Source organism: Tripterygium wilfordii, chromosome 9, assembly GCF_013401445.1.
Source record: "Tripterygium wilfordii isolate XIE 37 chromosome 9, ASM1340144v1, whole genome shotgun sequence".
In the NCBI taxonomy this organism is placed as follows: domain Eukaryota; kingdom Viridiplantae; phylum Streptophyta; class Magnoliopsida; order Celastrales; family Celastraceae; genus Tripterygium; species Tripterygium wilfordii.
Window position 1 is genome coordinate 14,510,383 of NC_052240.1, and position 22,134 is coordinate 14,532,516.

Genomic DNA, 22,134 nt, shown 5'->3' on the forward strand with positions numbered 1-22,134 from the left:
ACAGAGCTGGAAAAGATTGATTAAGGAATAAATTGTTGACAAAAGCATACCAATGCTGTATGGAAAGACCGGGCTTCCAAATCCAACCGACTCTCCAAGACTCCAACTCAGTTAAAAAATAATAAAATGCCACCTGTTATTCAAATAAAGCTAGTTCCAACGGCTACGATCTCATTTAGATTATTATATAAACTATAAAAGCTGTGTAAGCCCGAATTATGAACGAATTTGTGCGTTTCCTTGGTTTCTCTCTGTGAGTTCAATCAAACTTGAATCAGTTATTCTTTTGGTAAGTGCGAATCAGTTATAATTCTCTGTTAGATCGATTCTTAGCTTATAATCTGTCATTCAATTCCATAAAACAGGTGTTCTTGTTCAATTACTCGTTGGAAATTGGAACCCTAGTTCATTCAACTGGGGGTGTCTGACAGATCCTTCACTGGCGTCATCGGCAATCTCGACGAGAAATTTGTGAGAGGCAGTTCGTCGACACGACTCTCGTCCTCGAAGTTGAGCGCGTAACTCGTCGGATCGTAGCGGAAATCGGAGGAGTTGAACCGCCTCCTGTTCTTGCCACTCCATCCAATCAATGCTCGCAATCTATCTCTGATATTCGATTCTTGATCTCCAGACTGTAGCGACCACCCCGGCGTCCGTTGGCTGTCCTCATCTTTCTCAAGAAGCTCGTGTGGATTCACTTGAAAACAACAAATCGATAACTTCAGCTTGTCTTTTAGGGACGACGGTGAGTAACATTGGCTAACCATTGCCATTCTTTTCGTTCTTTTTTCTTTCTGTGATTGAAAAATAAAAAATCAACTGTGATATCTGTGTTTGAAGTGGTGTTCATTCAATAGAGTGGTCATCTATAAATAAGTTCGGGGAGCGAGTGACATAAAAACGGATAAGCACGCGGTTCTCAGGGGGTCCCATGGCGATAGGCGGGACTGCGGGCTGTTGATGGTGGTTTGGTGTTAAAACCGCGTGTGATCTCGTCTCTTGAGGTGATTTCCGCAAGTTACAGCTGGGGCCCGGTACAGTAGGCCCATATTAGTTGCCGAAGCATGACTATTTATATGTCGGTTCTTATTTGGCCGAGCGTAGCGTTATATTATATTTTTTCTTGTGAGATGGGCCGAGCAATATGTAGAATATAGATGCATGATAGGTTATTGTTGAGATCACGGAAGGCTCAGGCCTCTCTCTGAAAGGGCTACGACAGGCCCGTTCAAACTTCAAACCCTAACCAGAAAATCCTCTCAAAACTCTCGCGCGCTTCACGAAAAATTATCCACAGAAGTAGACGTTCCGATGGTCAGCAACGGCTCTCTCTCTCTCTCTCGTTCGTAATTTCTTTTTCAGGACTCACACCGTCGGATGAGATTGCTTGAAGCTATTGAAGAGGGCTGTTGAAAGGAGAGAGACGAGCAACCGCCTAAGCCAATTTGCTTCTGGTGACCAAGTTTTGCACAGGAGACGATCTGGCTTCGCTTCGCATGTTTTATGATGCAGTCGGTAATCGTTTTCTTGATCGTATTCTCGTGACAGGTACTCTCGTCCACCATGAAACCTAAGTTTCGTACCTCTTTTGAGATTCTACGAGCAGGTACACGTTGCCACCATAAAAAATTTAGGTTGTTCCATTAATCCATTTTATTGTGCATGGATTTGTGACTTTCATGTTCGGTCGATTTGTTGTTTGATAGGGTTTCTGATTTTAAAATGCCAATTTTTAAGGGTTTGCCCGTTTAGGGTGTTGGGAGGTGTTGGGGGGTGTTGGGTTGGGAGGTGTTGAGAAGTGTTTGTACCAACCGTCCTGAACGCCTCAAACAGTCAAGGGTTGGGAGGTGTTTGGGACGAACCCAATCCTCCCCAACACCTCCCAACACCCTAAACGGGTAAGCCTTAAACAGTTAAAAGCGTTAAAAATTGTACGATTTTAGATATTGTAGGATTTTGCAAACAAAATTGTGCGAAATTTTGTTCCAGTTGCAATTCCATTGATTTAACCATGTTTTGCAAGTTCAAATCGTAAGATGATTTTACAATTTGAATCGTGATTTTAACTACCTTGAATTGAAAAGATAATCATTCATAAGGCTCAATTTATCCTTTAGTTGAGAGACTCATCTAGAAAGCTTACTGAATCCAATTCCATTTTGTCCGTCTACTTGTTGGAAACTAATTGAAGTGGCATTATTGAGCGTATATATGTATATACATTTACAGGAAACTAGTGTGTGTATACCTATCGCTTCTTTTGGGGAAGCAAGTTGGCAATAAATACTATCATTTTATCAAACATTTTTGCAGCATGTCCTCTTTTGAAAATCTTGGTCATTTCTTTAGGGTTGTCTGTCTCATACCAGATGTCTGAGGCCATGTATATTAGTCATTATTAGAAGTGTGTTTTTTAATAAATGAGACTTTTGATACTCATGGTATATCATGTATAGGGAAACTTCTTGATGAGAGAACTTTTCAATGGTGATCAAGGCACTGAACGAGACAGTTTACGTTGTTCTTGACTATCTGCAAGATGCAAAGGTAATTTAAATAGTAGTGTTAAATTATATTGTGTTAAAGTTGGGTGACTTTTGTATATTATATCTTTATTATTTATGACATATTGTACTTGTTTTTAATCGAAGCTTTGATTCTACATGAGCATGGAAGTGATCTACTCGTCTCGGTGCGAGTTATTGGGAGGTATGCCATATCCATCCATCTTCTTCAAATGCGTATGCTTGTTCCGGCTAAGAATTAGAGGGTGGTGGCTGTTATAAGTGTCATTTTTTGATTAGTTATACATATTTTTGGATAGTTGGTAAGTTAAAGAATACTGTTTAGGATATATATGTCTCCATATACTATTCCATCGTTCTTTTCCCTGAATATGTCTTTTGGCAAAACCTGTTTGTTGCAGAGAACGAGGCGAATCTTAAATTTGATTGCTTAATTTTTCTCTGAACTTTTCGTTCTTTCTTTTTTTGTTGGTACCGATGTCACAGAGTTTCTTGAGAAAGCTCATGCGCATTTTTTTCAGCTATCTTGCCTAAACACCAATTGCTTGCGAGGAGAAGGTCACAGAAGTACTGGTATATATATGCTTTCCGTTTAAGACAAAGATGAACCCAGGTTTGTTAATTTTGTCTTAAGCAGTTTTTGTTGAATATTGCCTGTTTGCTATTTTCTTCCCCCCTTATCTTTTCTAATCATTGTACCTAGTACTTACTGAGTGATTATATCAAACCGTCCTTTTTACTAAGTATGCTTTCTGCTTCCAATGCTTTGTCTAATCACGATGGAAACTGAAAGATGTAAAGCTCTGGCTTCTTCGGGAGGTTATAAAGCTGTAAGCTGTTTTTTTATTTGATATATCTCATTGATCTTTGATACCAAATTGACAAATTCATTCTTACCATGTCAATGCATGTTGCTGCTCTTTGTACTGGAGTCTTTAGCTGTCTTCAAAATGATATAAAATGGCGATTGTAGGTTCATTTAAGTGACATATATGTGAAAAAATACATCTGACTCAATCAAAACTCTATGAATGGGATAATCCACTTTCAGCAATTTTTGATGTACTCCTCTCAATCAATTTCGTTTGCATTAAAAAATGTAAGTATTGCGGTATGTTTTTGTCTATAAAGCCATTATATTAATATGTAGGTTCCTTGCTCTCTTCAGGTTGTGGAGTGCCTTATAAAATTGGTTGGGCTAACTATTTCCCCATCTTCTTTCCTTATAGAAAGAACATGTGCATTATGCAACTGTTTCCCTATCTTCTTTCCCTTTAGAAAGAACGGGTGCAACTTTCAACTTTTGAATAAACATGTTGATTTTTACATGTATCTTATGACCTGTACTATGTTTGCACTTTGAAGAGTGTGGTAGAGCTGGTCCATGACCATGTGAGGCTTAGGTTAGGTCTGACCTTATCAAGGCCCGGCTATTAGGCTCCACCCATTGATCCTTGGCTAGTTGACTTATCACATAGTGCAAAATGATTTTCTCTTCCATCCCGGCCCTTCCCAACAATGTGTGGATGTGTGTGTCAGTGCATCTATTTGTCTATCTTTTCTGCTTTCATACTAAACAAGTAGTGTAATCTGTTCAGTTGCCATCTGCAAGGTTGCATAATTTCATTTATACTTCCATTATCCTCAGAAGAGAGTTCTTCATGCTTCGATGAATGAGTGCTTTTTATCATCTAAAATACCTTTTTTTGGGTGGTTGTAAGATAGAATGGCAGGGTATCTCTATCTGGAAACCACATTCATGTTCCCATGTTAACATTATTTTGAATAAATAATTTTTATTGCAAGAACTGAGTGGGAGAAACTAATTATTGTCTGTGAGAGGCAAATCTTGCTGTCTTGGCTCAATCACACTTTTAGTTTTGCATGAGTACTTAAGAAAGAACAAAATATTAGGATATTTAGTATACATCCATCTGCAAGATGATAGGGTACTGTGTCCTTGACTACATAATCCTGATAAAAGGCTACTCGATTGATTGCTCGAATCTTTTGATATTCTCACTATCAGATTTCTATCATCATTATTTGTGGCTTAGGGCCTAATTTCTCCTCACTTTCCTGCATGGAAATAATTATTACCTTCTCCTGTGCACCAGTCAGTTTCTGAACTGCCCCTTTTTTTGCTTTTCAGGGGATATTGATGGTCTATCGATCATTGTGATGGCTTCAAGCCTTTGTGCTAGAATATTGGATTTTACATCAGAGGTGGCGTTTCTTAATCATCCTAGTTTTGGCCATCTCTCCCTTTATATTCTGTCTCGCCTCTTGGTTAAGAAGTTTGGCACATGGGCAGGTAAAACTGCATGGTTATTAATTGTATTACAGGCACATTTTATATTATGTAAGATATCCGGAATTTTGATTCATGAACGTCAAATATCAAAGGGTTGGATAGATGACTTCTTGCTTGGTTTATGTTGGTGGTAAATTGCTTCGTCCAAACGCATTTGTTTGAGTCTTTAATTAGGTGAATGTATTAAAGTTTTGATGGATGATTAATTGTATTATTGGGGAACTTGTTGGGTTCCCCCTTCCTTTTTTGTTTCTAATATATGATGTCTCGTGGATGGACTCATTGCAGGAGAGCTCTGATGATGCTCTAGCAGAGTTGGACCTTTTGGAGATAGTGGTATCAGGTATACCTTTCTGAGAATTGGCTAGACTACATATAACTTTTGCTTGCTTCCTAATTATGTATTTGATTATTGAGATTGAACTTGGAATCAAATTTATGGTTGTTGAGTGGTATTGGTCCAGCCTACTATTCTTGGGGGACTGATAGATGCCAATCTATAACGGAGGCAGTTGAGGGTGGGTTGGATGAAGTGATACTCGCTCGGGGATTGGAATCAACTTAACCCATGTGTGTAATCATTCATTGATTTTGTAATTTCTTCTCCATCACGATAATTTATTGAATAGCTATGTTATAATTCGACTGCTACGCTAGCAACATTTGCTGTGGCGAGAGCTTTTTTTTTTTTTTGGGCGGGTTTTGTAAAGTAGCATGTAGTTGGGCCCTGATCCCGCGTAGTTGGGCCCTGATCCATTGGATATGGGGCCATTTTGCTTGAGTTGGGTCCAGATCACATGTAGTCTGGGCCCTGTTTGGTTTATTCAAATTGGGCGCAATTTGATAAATGTTGGCCCAGGGGCCCTTTGGAATTAGGCCCAGATCTCAAGTAATTGTGCTCAGGCCCAGATCCTCTTTAAATTAGGCCCAGTTTGTACGTAGTTGGGCCTGGCCCACTGGAATTAGGCCCAGTTTGTATGTAGTTGGGCCTGGCCCATTGTAACTGGGTCAAGTTCCCACCAAGTTGGGCCGTAGCCCATTTGGATGGCCTTGGCCCATTAAAATTGGGCCCAATTTGTATGTAGCTGGGCCCAGTTCCATTTTTTTGGGCCTAGGCAAATTGTAATTGCACTTTTTGGGCAAGCCCACTGGAATTGGGCCCAGAACTATTAGACTAAGCGTAATAGGTAGGTAGTTGGGCCCATGGAATTCGGCCCAATTTCAATGTCAGGCCCGTTTAATTGGGCAAAGTCTACTTAGATCAAGGCCAATTCGAATAATTAATAATTCAGGAACTAGGCCCAGTTTGCATGTCATTGGATTTGTACTTCTATTGGTTAACAGTGCAATCTCAACAGGAAATTGGGCTCAGACACTTCGGATAGATAATAGATTTACGCACATTTGAATTTGGCCTAAATACCATTAAATTGTACCCACACACATTAATGACATTATAGTATTATACTTGGCATAACGCATGAGTGCCATTATGCCATGAGTGCCATCAAAATGGGCTCATGCCATTTCAATCGAGTCTAACTGAACCTCTCAAGGCCGAACCTCATTATGCCAAAATATGGCATAAATATTGAGCCTCAAACAACATTCAGTAAGCCTTCCACTATACTGCCAATACATATCTGGGCCAGCCCAATTAGCACAACTATTTTAGGGAACCAATCTAGTTTGGGCTTAACCGCTCATTAAGATTACACTGAACAATCACACCCGGTACAAAATCTAAGAATAACATAACTCATGGAGGAGAAACAAGATTTAATCTCACAACAGTAAACAGATGGATTTTACAAACGCATGAAAATGATAATAGCACACGATTAAAAATGCCAATATACAACTAATGAGAAGAATAAAATGATTAATTGATGGCAAGGAACAGATGAAGAAATGACAAGAAGTGCCAACTAAGATGAAGAATTGAAGATGATGCATCATTTTTGGTTTGACCACTTCTAAGTCTGATATGAAGAAGTAAAGCTAAAATGAGAGGTATAGATTGCAAGAAAACTCACAGAGTTCCATTAACACGGACATGGAATGGAGGCCCCCGACAAAAGATTGGCTCATCAGGGGAATCAGTTCTTGCACGAGCTCTGAGGATGTCATTTGCATCATCAATCACTGCAGCAGCTACTATGGTGTACTCACCAGGGACAAGAAAATACAAGGAGAAAGAATGCCTGGATTCCTGGAGTGCAGGAACCTCCATGGTAATCCCATTCAATACACCTACCATAATCACAAACAAAAAAAAAGAGACTATAAACCCATGACTTGTAATAATCAGAGCAAGTAGCATTTTCTTTTATGCCAATGTTTACATTCCCATCAAGTGTCACACATGCTGAAACTCTGTTATAGTACTCAAGATCCAAATTTCAATAATACTATGCAAAATAGGTGAAGCATTGGAGCCAAAAAAAGAACAAGAAAAAGTGGAGCAACAGAGCACTTCACAAACTGTTTCATGTAAAATGAAATATTTTAACACGCTAGTAAAATAATAAAAGAACATTTATAGTATATACGATCATTGGAGAGCATAACTTCCGATCAAAATGAGTAAATGGCAATGGACAAAACAACACATGATGTATGATTAAGCAAATGCGCAAAAATAACCACCAGATGGTAATTAGAGAATCATGATGTACGAAGCCCTTACCAGACCATAGGACAGTTGCCTTCACACCCTCAACACAATTCTCTCCAGCTACATCCCTGCATGTAATACTAAGACTTATCTTTATCATTTCCTTGGTGTTGTTTCGAACAAGAACTTCCATAGGAGTCATGTCATGTGCCAGCACAGAACCTTTATCAATGCACATACTGGACTCTTTTGGAACATCAAGCTTTTCAGCATGTTCACGATCATGTCTAACCAGCCTGAAGCCAAATGTCAATGGATCTGGTAGAAGAACATCCATGACTGACGTCTGGAGAGCCGCCTGTACTGCATCCTTAATATTTAATTCTCCAGCGCTATTTCGTCCAGATTCCCACCTGACCTTAATCTTGGAAATCAGGCTCTTGATGGAAGCATTCAGTTCTGCCTTGGCATTCTTGTCTGAGAAACTTGCATTTCTTCCACCAGCGGTCCCATTCGAGTGAAATTCCTTCATGAAAAATGATCCATCAAGAACAGGTAATTTGAAATGCTCCAATGGGATTAATACTCTTGAAGAGTAATCTCTATCAATTCGGGTTTTAGGATAAACATATTCAGTGGCATCTTGATCAAGAGAAAGGTTATCCTCATTGCTAGAATTTTCCAACTGAACAGATACACTAGTTTCAAAAACAACATCAGTTGGATTAGACAACTCCAGCTCGAGAAAACGCAGTCCCCAACTGCCTCTGAAAGGATCGATCTTCATCAATCCATCAATCTTATGTTTAGAAACATTAGTCACTAAACTAGAGTTGTTCTCCACACAAATTAGATTAGGAAAACTTTCACCAACATGTGCAGGAATTTCCATCGAAATCAAACGAGCTTTGACAAAAGATAAACCCTGCATAACACATATTTGCAGGGGAACAACCAGACGTCTACCAGGAGATACGACAGATTCTTTTGCTGGAGGGTCTCCAGAAGCTGTCAATGGTCCTGAGGGATAAATATAAAGAATGAACATAAGAATATTGGTGCCAACAGTCTAACAAGTTTTCTTTTCTTGTAGTTGAAGCAGTGAATACTTGTAAGTGTAATTGGGAAGGTGACCTCTAAATCAAAAAAAAAATTTACGGGTAATTGGGGAGGAAAGGGGGGGGTGGGGGGACTTGAACCCATACCATAGGCATGGGTGATGGGGATCACAACCATCTCAGCTGGGGCAATCCCCTAAAACTTTAACATGATTAAAGTGCAATCATTCAGTAAATAGAACTCAAATGATAAATAAAAGAAAGAGCAACCATTCAGTAAATAAGACAAAAGCTTGGATAAGAACAGTTTCAAAATACCATAAAAGAAGCAGTGTGGCAACAAAGGCAGAGGAGCTTAGATTGAAACTAAGCTTCATTTTCAACTTGTAGGGTTCAATCAACTAACACAAACTCAAGTGGGAAAATATTTTTCTACATGTGGAGTTATAGGTTTCATTCCAGAAAATAGTGAGTAAGGCTGAGTACAGCTTACACTTCCATTGCAAAAGCATTGTCACCTACGCTATGTGATATTTTAACCCTTTCTTCAGTTTTTTACAGAGAGGACAGGGGATTAACTCAAGACTAGGGCTCACGACCCACAACATAATGGTAGGTAGGTAAACAAAACTCGTGCACAAGGCTTCAACAATGGGATAGGTTGGGAACAAGAAAAATGTATGCAGACCTTACCCCCCACATAATATGTGGAGAGCCTGTTTCCAAGAATTGAATCTGTGACCCACAACATATTAATGAAATAAAATGAAAGCGAATGTTACTATCACTTCATCTTTCTTCTTGCCGACAAAAGTCATCTAAGTAATGAACAATGGAAAGACAGGCTGATACTGGAATTAAGGTCAGCAAAATAAGAATGAAATGACAGGGAAGTGATGGTTACTAGCAATGCTGCTTTTTTCTCCTTGCTGACAAAAAACTAGATAATAGAATGGAAGTAGATAAAAGAACAAACAAAAGGGCGAAAGAGAGATTATGCAATTTTCCTACGATAAATTATGCAATTATTTTACATAAACTTGAAATATATACCTGCATAATGTATTAATATCGTGGGGCTGCTACCATCTTTCGAATGTCTTCCCATACTTCCAACGGCACTCTTGTCAGTAGTGTTGTCAGAATCCACTGTGCCAAGCTGCCAGGCTTTCAAAGTCACAGGAACAATCACTTCTTTACCAGGCTTCAATGGAAGTGCAGCTTTCAAGGTTTCATAAGATACCAACACAACTGAATCCTGATTTTTTCCCGATATTGAGATATGTGCCTGCTCAACTAGAACTGTGCCAGCATTAGACAGACTTATCCATACATCACGAATTTCACCCTCGTATAAGACTATGGAACCATCACCACCTACAACATGTGAGACTAGTAACGGTAGAGGTGGCACCACAGAAATGTTTGGAACAGACACGTTCCTTAACTTAGCAGATCCACAGCATCGGAAAGGGTCAGAAACAACAAGTCCTTGTGCTGCCCCAAGGAGCAAATTATCAACATCTTTGAAGAGGTGTTCGGTAATTACACCAAAACAATGAACAATGCAGCCTGGAATTGCTACAGGCCCAACTGAAGTTGGGATTCCAGATAAGGTAATAACCTTTGATGAATTAGGCGGAAGATCTACGCCAATTGGAAAAGCATCAAAATTTCCTGAAAGAACCGAAAGATATATACTATCAACTCTTAAATCAAATCCACAAGGGTTCGCCAACTCCACTAGAACCCGGACCGGTTCTCCAACAATCCAAACGAGTTCCTGCTTAGTGTTATTACTTGTATCTCCTTTACTGAATGGTGTATAAATAAAAGGCCCTGAAGGAGCGGACCCGCTCCACCAATCTTCTCTTGCTGGATTGCGTTTTACAATGTCCATTTGTGAGGGATGGAGAGGAAAAGAGTATAATCTGGAAACCAATTAATATTAAACAAACAGTAGGTCCAACTATTTGATAAATAAACTCTAACAATGCTGTTTTAACGGATTGAATTACAGTAGCAAAAAGGAATTTGGCAAGATAAACTTGTAACAAGCATACAACAGCAACTGCAACAATAAATTTATACTATTTCCATTTTAATTATGAAAAACAATAGATACCTTATGAAAGGTAAGGCAGGATCAGAACAACGAGTTCCAGAAGGCAACCTCTCAGCGGAGTTAGTAAGTGCACTTGCAAGACCATTTTGCCCAGCAGGTGTAATTAGAGGGTAATATGACCTAAGCAGCCTCGCAGCAGCACTCCATGCAGCAAGAGGATCTCCCGCACGAACAGCAGATAACAGAATCTCCCTCAATACAACCATCTGCAGGGTGCTCCACTGTGATTCAAAAAGTGACACTACTGATTGGTGATGCATTTTCCCGCCATCAACTTGACTTGATCCTATGTCCTTTTATATTGAAAAATGTTAATAAAAAATTAGTATACTAAGGAAATCTCATATAAACTTTAATTTGTATAATTCAGAGAAAAAATATTGATGCAAAATTTTGTGCACGCTTACCACGAGAGCTATATCCTAGAATACAACAGAATAATTACGAATCTAGTTTACACCACATCAATCAAATCAACCCAATAAATAACCCAGATAATTCTCTCGTAAATGCAGTCAAAATTGGGTTTCCTCTCCTTAGATTTCCAGCTCCCATTTTAGTCAACTCATGGCACACTTTGAAAGTAACAGCCCATAACCCAGTATATAGATAAGCACCCGATTACACAAGAAAGCAGAAAGTCCAATTTGTTCTTAGACCCCGACCATGATATTATGGAAAAATGGTTTTCTATTCCACTAATTACTATCAATTGCTGGTGAAGTCCCATGCAAAAACCAAATGGTGTAGTTCTTTCAAATACTCATTAGTCATTGCCAAAGAATCTCTCTCTCATTAGGACCTGTATACTCACATTAGATGAAGATTGTCTGGAGATGGACGCTCTGCTCTGAACACGATATGCCTTGGTAGTCATTGCCAGGACTTGCATGGCACTGATAGCAGCCAATCTATTTTCCTGTTGCAGATACAACTGAGCCACCTGCCTAGAGAAGAAGGCAGCTTTGCGCTGGTAACCGAGACTGCCATATAAACGAGCTATCTCAACATATAATATGAGTCTATCACTAGCATCAATCAGAGATTTTGAGCAATCTGCAGCATTGGTCAGCAACTCTACCACCTCCTTAGCCAGCTCTCTTCTGCAAGAACAATAAAAGATACCATGAAACAGTTGTGAAAACCTAAGCCTGCATGATAAATTTCCAAATCATTCCAACATAACACAATTAAATTGGCCCAGATTAAATCAACACCTATGCAACTTGGCTTCAAGTTCTACAGTGGTACTGATATAAGCTGTACCATAGCCAACTGAGGAACAAATTAATTCCAAAATTATTGCACACCAGATAGATAGAACAAATCAATAACCTGTCATGCCGAATTTTAACAGCAGAAGGAGTGTCAAGAATAAATTACCTGCACAGAAATCTTGCCAATTTCAAAGTAGCTTCAAGTTCAAAGCTCAATGGTGAAACTCTGCATAAAATTTAATCACTATCATCGTCAAAGACTTCATTCTAAAAAACCATAAGAGCAAATTAGTAGGGTAGCACAGATAAAATTTGATTATGTCACTTACTTTTCCACAAGAAAACTAAGACATCATATCCATTCAAGATCCAACACAAACATTTCATTCAACAAATACATATATCGTAGGCTCTCAAGTTAACATGTTTAAGCAAAAACACACATCAGCAACATTTATTCAAAGTTACCTGATGTCATTGGAAGAGTGGAGGGAAAAAGTGATACAAAAGCACATGCTATATCACTAACCAGTGTAAAGCGCATCTATGCGGATATTCTTAGGTACCATTTGAAAATTGAAACCAAGGTAGAATTAGGAAATGCTCTGAATGGGAATTAATTACACCATAGGAACATAACCTAATAAGCCACCGCATCTGGAAGAAGTTACAAGATATCATACTCTAATTGTTTATCCAGGTTTCATGCGATAATATACTTATTAGTCTAAGAGTAACAATGTTGGTGTCGTAATAAAGAAATTAACAAATTATACACAAGTAAATTTATAATAATCAGAAGAATGATATAAGATGGCAACAGATAACAGGCTCACGGTAGAACCAAAACAGGCTGAAAAGGGAAACATAAATCTTTGTACAGACTGTATGGAACAAGGTCACAAACCATCCACATGATTTGCAAGTGTGATACAGAAGCAATTGCAGCTCCCAATTAAAATTACCTCTGAGCAGTGTCTTGTATAAACGACTTTCTGTAATGCAGTATCACACTATTGTAACGATATCTGACCTCTTCTTCTAAAACCGAATCCTTTTGGCCCATTCGATCCATCTGATCAGAGTACATAGTGGATAAATTAATTCTTGTGTACAATAGAACAAAATCCCCCAAGAGGTAAAGTGAACAACAAGACTAGGAAATCAACAGGAAACCAAAGTAGACTTTTGAGATAATGAACTCCTATAACAGTTGTTTGACCTCATTATGGACAGTTAGAAACGTTGTATGACACAATATTTATTACATTTCTCTGGTTATGAAATATATTATTCAATCTCGTGGAACAAGCAATATTGGCAACATAATAGCCGATCAAGTTACTGCTCATGTCAAGTCACAGTGACTAGAACAGCATCACTTCATACTTTTTATCCACTAATCCTCCAAAATTAACCATAATCCACGAGTATTAGTTCAAGAACTAATAAAGAGCTCTTGGCATGGTCGTAGTCGTAGGCTCGTAGCCTACTCCTTGGGACTTGAACAAGGCAAAGGTACGAGTTCTCTCTCATAATAATAATAATAATAATTTTTTTTGGAATGGAAAAATTTTTATTCAAGCACCAAGGGGGTGCAGTCCAAACAAATTACAAGGGGGAGAAAAACATATGATCAAAAATGTTCCCAGAAAAGGAAGTGCCCCAGAACCTAAGGCAATCAAACCAGGTGACTCAGAAAGTGTCTATGGAGGATTCTTTGTTGTTAAACACTCTGTTATAAATACCGCTGTAAAAAGAAAATTATCCTGCATGACGAATCTTAAAATTTTTAACTCATGAAATAAGAAACAGAAAATGTAACAACATCCGATCCAAAACGATTTCTTAAATTGACTGTCTATTTTTCAAATGATATATACACCTGACACTTCATTATTGATCAAACCTGTTACAAAATAACTCCTAAATGCCAGAGGATCATCACTCGTTCAGGTGGTCAAGCTCCAAACCAACATCTGCCTTAAGGCAGGGTTCAAATCCCCTTCAAGGTTCAACAATTAGGGGGAAAAAAGGTAATTCCCAAATGCAAACTTCTCACAATATAAACTAATGCCACTTCTGCCTATTTATTCCTAGATTACTTCTTTTTTTGGTATAGACAAGAATGTTTATTCAGAGCCACCAAGGAAGTCAAACCCAAAGAAGAAAGATCAATAAGAACAGTTATAAATTTTTTTTTTTAAAAAAAAAGCCAGGAAAAAGATAATACAGTAAGAAACCTCCACGCCATTTGTTTCTAAAAAGTTGTTACAAATTTTCAAAAGCAAAACCTTGCAAATAGAGAGCCAATTACCTATAAAAAGGTCTAAGGTACTCAAATTAAAGTCACAAATCTTCTCAAGCACAACAGATGCCATAGATAGAATTTTAAATTTAAATGATCCGAGTTAAAAAAATTTGGCTTACCAGTAAGGCACAAATACTACCCTCCAATGCCCCAGCATACCAGAAGTAATCTCCCGTCAATCTTGCAAGTTCTAAAGCAGTAGAATAATGGGCATTCGCATCAACAGGCGATCCTGCCAATAGACAATAATCTCCTATTGTCTTCTGTGCACGAGCGAGTCTCCGTTTTTTGGCTTTAATCACCTGCATTTTAACATGATTAAGCTGAAGTGCTCAATACATAGGATCTGATAAAGAACTGAAGCGTCGATCTAAAGAATGACAAATTCAAATCCTTAGGACACCTAGACATAAACCTCCTCTGAGCTGAGACTGGCTTGAGAATCCAAAGGCGTCTTGAGAATGGTACCAGCAGATTCTGCCTTAAGAACCCACTTTTCGAATTCCATCAGCAATGAGGCAGCAATGTCTTGCATCATGGTTTGCAAGTGAAACTCCTGTGTCTGACGATCAGCAGGAGGGAACAATATCAGGTTGCCCCCCTTTTTACCCCCATCCTCTAGCTGTACACGAGAAAAAAAAAACAAAACATTTGGACGATGCCAAGGTAAGAATCTATTTTGAAGTAGTTGCAAAGGATTTGCCAGATGGCAGACTAATTCCAAAGCTACACACAACATGCTAATTAGTGGTTTTTAAATTTTAGAGCCCATACTTGTCGATGTGATCTACTCCACAGTACAGAACACTGATAATGAACAGCTAGACGTCATCAATGATGACTAATTAAGCACATCAAATACTTAAATTTTTTGGTAACCATAGAAGTAAAGGACGAGGCATCGGACAGAATTCCAAACCAGTCCAAACTTTAGAACCAAATCCAATAAATCCAAAGACGACACGAGCACGAGGAGTAGTCACATTTACATTATTATCACTAAGTTCAACTAATATTAGTGCCAATGCTTCACGGCCATTAACTACACCATTCTACAATTGTAATTTAATTTGACTTCGGTTGTGAAACCCTAAAAAAAGGTCATTGTGAACCTGCCCTAGTCCTGAACAATATGCCAGTTAAATTAGCGAAAAGTAGAGACAAAAACTAAAAGAAGGAACGCAATTCCTAACCTGAGAGTCATCAGGACAAAAAGCGAAGCACCGCTCCACCAGCGCGGATGAGTATCCCTTACACGCAGAGTTGAATTGCTCGACAACCGAGTCCAGATCAGGCGACGACGGGCAGTGACACACGCCAATAACAGCAAGGATCTTGCGGTTGGACTGAAAGTCCTCCCAGGGACTAGGGGGAGCTCCGCCAAGCACGAATTTGAAACGGAGAGATCCTGTCTCCCACGGCTGGTTCGCAAAGGGAGACTTCTGGTGCTCTGTATAGAACGAACTGATCGCGGAGAGTGGGATCGTGTGGTGCCGCATGAACATCGAGTAGTAGTCCCGCAAGATCTTCGGTGGAACTGTCCCGATCGGAATAACCGCAACGCGGATCATGGAGGAGGTCTCGATACTCACATCTGGCTCCATCTTCTGTAATTGAGATCGGACGCTAGGGATGGGGAGATTCACGGATTAACCTGCTTGTCGCATCAGATCGATACCACTTCAATTGAGATAGTAGCGATGCAAACAAACACGCGGAGAAGGGTGAATGAGATCACAGGATCTGTTTGATCTAGGGTCCGACAGAGTGGAAGCGAGTTTGTGTTTTTTATCCGAGGCAGGTAAAGGGAAAACGAGAGGGAGCGTGTTTGCTTTGGTGGAGGTTTCGGTCTTTTCACGCTTTTGTTAAAAGAAAAAAGGCCTCTTATTATAGCCCACGTTTTAGGCCCAGTTCTAGGTCTGACACCGACTTCAATTTCTTCTAGGTAATAATTTACATGGTTAAATTCGCAAGAGCAATGCCCCCAGCCCCCCAATTTACGATGTCCCTGTCTCAACGTAATGTAAACGTTTGGGATATGATGAGTTGAGGTGAGGTGTAGTGAGGTAAAAAGTTGTTATGTGATATTGTGAGGTGAGTTTTGTCATAAAGCATTTAACGTGTCATAAAAGATTATGGTGTTGTGCGATGAGGTGCAACTAATCACAATAAAAACATATTGCCAAACATATACAAAATGTAGCGAGTAATCTCTGATCCATCAAGTGTCTGTTTACGGAGCCGCCCGCCGAGCCGTGCCAAACAAACCAAAAACGGCCAGCGGATCCGCTGGCCAGAAGGAAGCTCCCAATGGGGAGCTTCTTTCTCAGCTTCCGCTGCATCCTTTATTTTTTTTTTCATTTTTCTTTTTGACTTTTTACATTATTTAATGTGGGTCTCATAACTTAATCATATATATTTAATATATTATTTAGTTTTATAAATATTTTTACCAATAAATTTAATATTTATAATTAATATTATAAAAATTAATTTAATATTTATAAAACAAATAAAATACACATTAATAATCTTCATATAAAAACTTATTATTTTATTTATTTGACTAATTAAAATTTTCAATTTTGATAAAAAAATTCTAATATACTTAAATTAATTTTAATAATAAATTATATTTATTAAATTAACTTTAATAACAAAATATTAACAAATGATTATTAAATTCAAAATAATACTTTTAAGTCAATCATTTTTCCGTTAACGTCAGTTTTAATTCACCAAACATCTCACAATATATTTCACAGCTTTAAGCTCAGCATATTTTTCACAACATTTCCGCTAACATTGAAAATCAATTTTTCCGCTGTGCCAAATGGAACCCAGGTATCGTTAATGAAATGTGTTGGCTTTTTGTTTTTGTTTAAACCTGAGGTCCATCTATGCTTTCAGGAAAATGGAACAAAATTAATTCAGTTTTTTTACTTTTTTTTTTCTTAACCTGAATGTACTTGTTTGATAAAATCAAGGGTTTATGTCCATTTTCTATTACTTACAATATTCATAGCAAGGACACTTGGAGCTGTCAATTGTTTATGAATTGTGACAGTGGTAGAGGAGTTGGACCTGCTTAGAGATTATCACACTGGGGATGCTGGCTCGCTTGCAGGAATCCATGAATACAACTATACAAGTCTGATTCTCTCGCCAGCTTTTATTCGCAATAATTTCCACAGTTTTGAGAATTTGTGCTGCCTCCTTATATAAACTCAGTAGTTCGTTTTTGGTCACGCAAACATCCCTTCATTCCTTGAAGGAAAAACAATAGCAATATTTTACTGGCACGCCGATATTCAAGTTATAAGATTTAAATTGCAAGAGAATTGCGAGATTTCAAGACACAAGTTTGGCCTACTATAGTCGAGACACAAATTGATGCGCTTTCAATTTTTAATTTAGACCCACAAATCTGTCAGCTCCAAGTTGCATATCTTTTCCATGTTTTCTGGTACCCAGCTTTAAAGAAGAGCGTCCAATACTAACGATGACGCAGCATACAAGTTAATGGTCACAAATGAAACATGCACAAGCTTCTTTCTGCATAAATTCCAGACTCTTGAGAGTTAGCATTGCAAAGACACAAATTTATGAAATACTGGTAAATTAACAAATTCATTCGACATTCAAATTGCTGTTTTTCTTTTAAACATGACAATCCAGTATGTTTTAGAAAAATAAGAGTTCCGAGTTTTCTAAATTTATTCCATTCCAACATAAGAATAGTCAATAATTGCAATGGAAAAAACAGTCAATTAGTTGGAATAAAGTCTTCAGGACATCTTTTAAGCTACAAAGAATGACAAAACCACTACTAAAAAGCAATGCGGTTTTGCCCCACATGAATTCCAGCGGAATGCAGAATCCAGCAACATAAGAAGAATCTTTACAATCTAATATCTAGGATCTCTGTACGACCCTTAACGACTAGTCAAATTCCTTTGCCTTCCAAGAAACTGGCAATGGATTTAGTCATATTAGTGTTTTATATCAGTAACTGCACTAATCGTTGAACATAATCAACTCAAAGGCTCCTTAGACATGCGAGTTTATGAGCATATCGCCTGTGATCTCATTTGTAATGACTTCAAATGGTGAACTCAACTTATTTTCATCCTCTCATTCCATACAGAGTCTCAAAGGTGGAGTCTTCCTCCAGCGGCATCATATTTAGATCGGGGAGCGAGAAAGATGGCTCCAGGATAGAGACGTCCTTGTGTACTTCACTAGAATATGACAGTGAGTGATTCTCTCCAATAGGAATTCTTGGCATGGAAGGGGCTTCACTGTTTTTGTTTTGACAGCAATTTCCGTTATCTTCTTCATTGGAAATCGAACTCGAGTTCATTACAGGCTGAAAACCTAAGTCAAGCTGTAAAACAAAATTGTAATCAATAAGAGAACATAATATTGCTAACACATCGCCAATTTGTGTTTCGACTTTCAAAAAAAGTCGAGCATTGAACTACCTTCATTCTCTTCAAATTATCATTTGTGGCTCTTTGTTTCATAAAAGTTGCACGTAATATTGCCAACTCCTGTTAAGTAAATACCAAATTAATATAAATCCAGGAGTAACACAATTAGAGAACATAATTTTCGAAAGAAGATCACACACCTTTTTCAGATGTATCCTTTCCTTCAACAGCAAATTCTCCTCCTCTTTGAGCTCAGAAAATGTCTGGAAAATTTACAAAGAGCTTTCCATTTTAATGACAGATAAAATTCATGTAAATTACTAAATCAAACTAAGCCAATAACCCCAAAAAGTTATGTTTAGCATACAATTTTAAAAATAAACAAATGAAAAGAAGAATATGATTAATCCTGATCATTAACCCATTTAAGATCATCAACACATGGTTGCTTTTGCTACAGATGGATTCAAAAAGGCCAAATGATGATTTGAAATCAGATAAAGTTACCTTCTTTTTCCTTGACCTCTTAAGTGTGATGCTAGTGGCTTCAGATGTGCTGGTAATCTGCAAGAATCAATCACCCCAGACAGATCATCAGATGCAACAGTCATAAGCTACATAAACAATAAACCATAATTCAAATCAACAAATTGAAGTTTATAACATATAAACTAAAAGGTTATGACGAGTAATGGAAAATAACCCAGAAAAGAATCTAATGCTATACCTCATGCTCTAAATGTCAACACAACCTGAATCCAACTCATTTCCAGATTGGGTTCCATAAAACAAGAAGACAATTAGATAAAATTTTAGTATTCGATATCTTTTAACGCTACAGACAAAGAACGCCCCCCACCAGCCAAAAACCGTCTCAATTAGTAAATAAAATAGAGAGGATATGTGATATGCGTCTCTAATCAAAGAAACAACAAAACAGTTTCTATTAATGCAACTTTAGACCCTCGATTATTTAGAACTACAGTCCAAATTACTACATTCAGATCCTAAGATAAATTTCAAAACGCCTGAAGAACGAACAGACGCATGCCACGTCATCATGCAGCGTCAAATCACTATTCAGAATTTCGTCTTTTAATACAAAAAACTCACGTGATTGTCTCACATGACACCTTTAGATATGGCCGACTACCATTGGATCACACTGGTCGTTGCCTTTTGCTAAGCTTCCCATGCCATACAATGATCTCACACCAAATATATAACTACACATGCCTCACCAAACGATCAAGATCGAATGACAAAGGTGTCCGGGATGAAATACAAAAGCCGTGAGTCACGTAGGTCCCGAAAGGATTTGATTTGTGCATTGCACGAACAGCCGCAGGGAATATTAACCGATCTCGATGATAATTAAAAAAAAGATAACACATGAATGAACTGATAAGGGAAAAAACTGATAAGCACAGAAGTAAAACTGATGACAGTGATGACGACGAACGCGTATTGAACATTCAATAGACCCGCGAGGCAGACAACAATGGAGCTTTAAAAAATACAGTGGAGCTTTGACTCTGGATAATGGGTTTATCGTCACAAAGAGATCAAAAGGACGGATCGCCTACGGGGCCCTTCCTTGATCTTGGCGAAGCTGAGGTAGGGGAAGTAGCGAATGGGAAGGTTACACATCTCCTCCGTCAGAGAAGGTATACAGTCGGAGAGTTTCTAAGGGCGATTTGGTCAATCAAGAGTGAGAAAAAGAATGACAGGTTACCGGAAAAGAGGCGAGCAGAAAACGTGATGAGCTTTCAATCTCTATCTCATGTGAGCGTAAAAGCCCAAAGCACAAGGGCATTTTAGTCCAAGGAGTTCGAAAAGACATTGTGTATGACACGCCGGACGTTTATCCACCGAGAAAACAACCACAATTAAACACGGCCGAAACCGGAAAAAAAAACCCCGAAAAACTGAGAGATTTTCCGTCGGAGCCTCTTCCGGATAGCAATTTCGTTACCGAAAACGGAAACAGCGAGTAATCGGGAAACGGTAACATCTTGAGACAACACGAAGACATCCAATAAGAGGGGTAAAATGGTAATAAGACGAAGCGAGAGACTCTAGAAGACAAAGAATGTCTCGTCGACGACAAACGAACGAAATCCACCTCCAAGGCTCTCCACCAACGTAATGACATGCACATTCCAGGGGCAAACAGGTCAGACCACGCAAAACACAACACAACGGAGATCAGATCGCCTGGAATCTAACAAGAGAGAAACCGAGAAAGTGAGAGAGAAGCCCTGTGGGAAAGAGATAGAAACCTTGGATCTGGAGCCGGAGGGAGAGCGGCTGTTTTGGCGGCTGGTCTCTTCGAGACCGTCGGCAGTTCCGGAGGGAGAGGCTTCTCCGCCTCTACCGCTCCAGGAAAGCGGCGTTGTAGGGCTGCATCTGGTCGAAGAATCGCCTTCTTTCCTCCGCTCAACGCCATCGCATCTCATCGCGAGCCTCGACCGCGGCTGCCGCATCCCCCACTTGAGAGGGAAAACCGCCGCGCACATCGTCGGTGAATCAGCCTGCGCCTGTTTCAGCCTCACTAGCAGCTCCACCACCACCATGTCGTCCGTCATCGCCGCCCTCACCCACTCATCTTTAGCCATGACGACGATATAGAATCCACAACAGAGATGCAGCGATAGAAGATGTTCAGAGACAGTGATAAGTATGAAAATCAGGAGATAGAAGAGGTGGTGGCCATGAAAGAAATGAGAGAAAAGGTCACAGAAAAATAGAGAGAGAAAGAGTGGGTGAGAGGGGTTCGAGTGTGTGTTTATATATGCGGAGGTTAAGTGTGTGTGGTGAAGGTGGGTGGCGGAGGAGTAGATTCCAGACTTCCAGTTATTCGGGTCCTGCGTCTTGACCTTCTTATATTTTATTTTTTCAAAAATGTTAATTTTAATTTCTGTTTAGATGGGGCCCATGATGACATGTGGCGCTGACAGGGCTTTTATTTGCGGGTCTCTTTGTTTAGCAAGTTCAATTTAATTTTTGGAATTTGGGTTCCACGGCTTCAATAAAATCGTTTGGGTTTCTTAATTTTGGGATTTGGATCTGGGCCTTTATTTTGAGCATGTCTTGTAGTTCCTCACGCGGGAAAGGCACCAAGGCCGAATGATTACAGAGGTTAGCGTACCTGATAAGACTTCTTTCGGCGAGTGCGCATTTCATGCTTGCAAGCTTAACAGAAAAAAGCTCTCTTCCACTCTTCTTATCTTTGTTTATTTACATTTTCACTATCTAATTCACAATTTAGCAGTTTAAGTTTAATTGCCAACCTGTTTTACAAAAACCAAAAAAATCCAGTTAATCTTCTTTCTATTTATAATTTATCCACCAAACTTATATATATACATGTGTGTGCGTGGCGATTAAATCCATGAAGTAACGGAAATCCTGGTTAAGTATTTTATAGGCTAATTTATTATACTACTAGTTTTAACACTTTTTATGAAGAGGATAAATATTCCATTCCTAGTGTTAAAAATATTTTTAATTCAAATAAAACGTGACGTAATT

At 38.8% G+C, this 22,134-nt stretch overlaps 3 protein-coding genes across 5 annotated transcripts; 1 reads left to right on the plus strand and 2 right to left on the minus strand.

Annotated features, from left to right (window-relative positions):
- Positions 1 to 1,106: 1,106 nt before the first annotated feature.
- Positions 1,107 to 5,514, plus strand: LOC120005073. 3 transcript variants are annotated; one of them, XM_038854515.1, is made up of 6 exons: positions 1,107 to 2,547; positions 2,652 to 2,709; positions 3,047 to 3,138; positions 4,678 to 4,839; positions 5,117 to 5,182; positions 5,304 to 5,514. In XM_038854515.1, exons 3-6 carry the CDS (start codon positions 3,129 to 3,131, stop codon positions 5,402 to 5,404), a joined length of 339 nt encoding a protein of 112 aa, XP_038710443.1. In that variant the 5' UTR covers positions 1,107 to 2,547; positions 2,652 to 2,709; positions 3,047 to 3,128; the 3' UTR covers positions 5,405 to 5,514. The 3 variants fall into 3 exon arrangements, with proteins under 3 accessions (XP_038710443.1, XP_038710444.1, XP_038710445.1); XM_038854516.1 differs by having other exon boundaries at positions 1,878 to 2,547; positions 2,652 to 2,827; XM_038854517.1 differs by lacking the exons at positions 1,107 to 2,547; positions 2,652 to 2,709; positions 3,047 to 3,138 and adding an exon at positions 3,362 to 3,624.
- Positions 5,515 to 6,574: 1,060 nt separating this feature from the next.
- Positions 6,575 to 16,021, minus strand: LOC120005071 (trafficking protein particle complex II-specific subunit 120 homolog). The gene is made up of 10 exons (XM_038854510.1): positions 15,361 to 16,021; positions 14,583 to 14,789; positions 14,287 to 14,469; positions 12,822 to 12,931; positions 12,023 to 12,082; positions 11,454 to 11,742; positions 10,640 to 10,932; positions 9,568 to 10,445; positions 7,529 to 8,476; positions 6,575 to 7,092 (listed from the first exon to the last, which is right to left on the minus strand). The coding sequence occupies exons 1-10, from the start codon at positions 15,769 to 15,771 to the stop codon at positions 6,872 to 6,874; spliced, it is 3,600 nt and encodes a 1,199-aa protein (XP_038710438.1). The 5' UTR covers positions 15,772 to 16,021; the 3' UTR covers positions 6,575 to 6,871.
- Positions 16,022 to 17,873: 1,852 nt separating this feature from the next.
- On the minus strand, positions 17,874 to 21,720 carry LOC120004858. The gene is made up of 5 exons (XM_038854186.1): positions 20,883 to 21,720; positions 19,108 to 19,164; positions 18,801 to 18,863; positions 18,652 to 18,720; positions 17,874 to 18,554 (listed from the first exon to the last, which is right to left on the minus strand). Exons 1-5 carry the CDS (start codon positions 21,216 to 21,218, stop codon positions 18,294 to 18,296), a joined length of 786 nt encoding a protein of 261 aa, XP_038710114.1. The 5' UTR covers positions 21,219 to 21,720; the 3' UTR covers positions 17,874 to 18,293.
- Between the last annotated feature and the right edge of the window lie 414 nt (positions 21,721 to 22,134).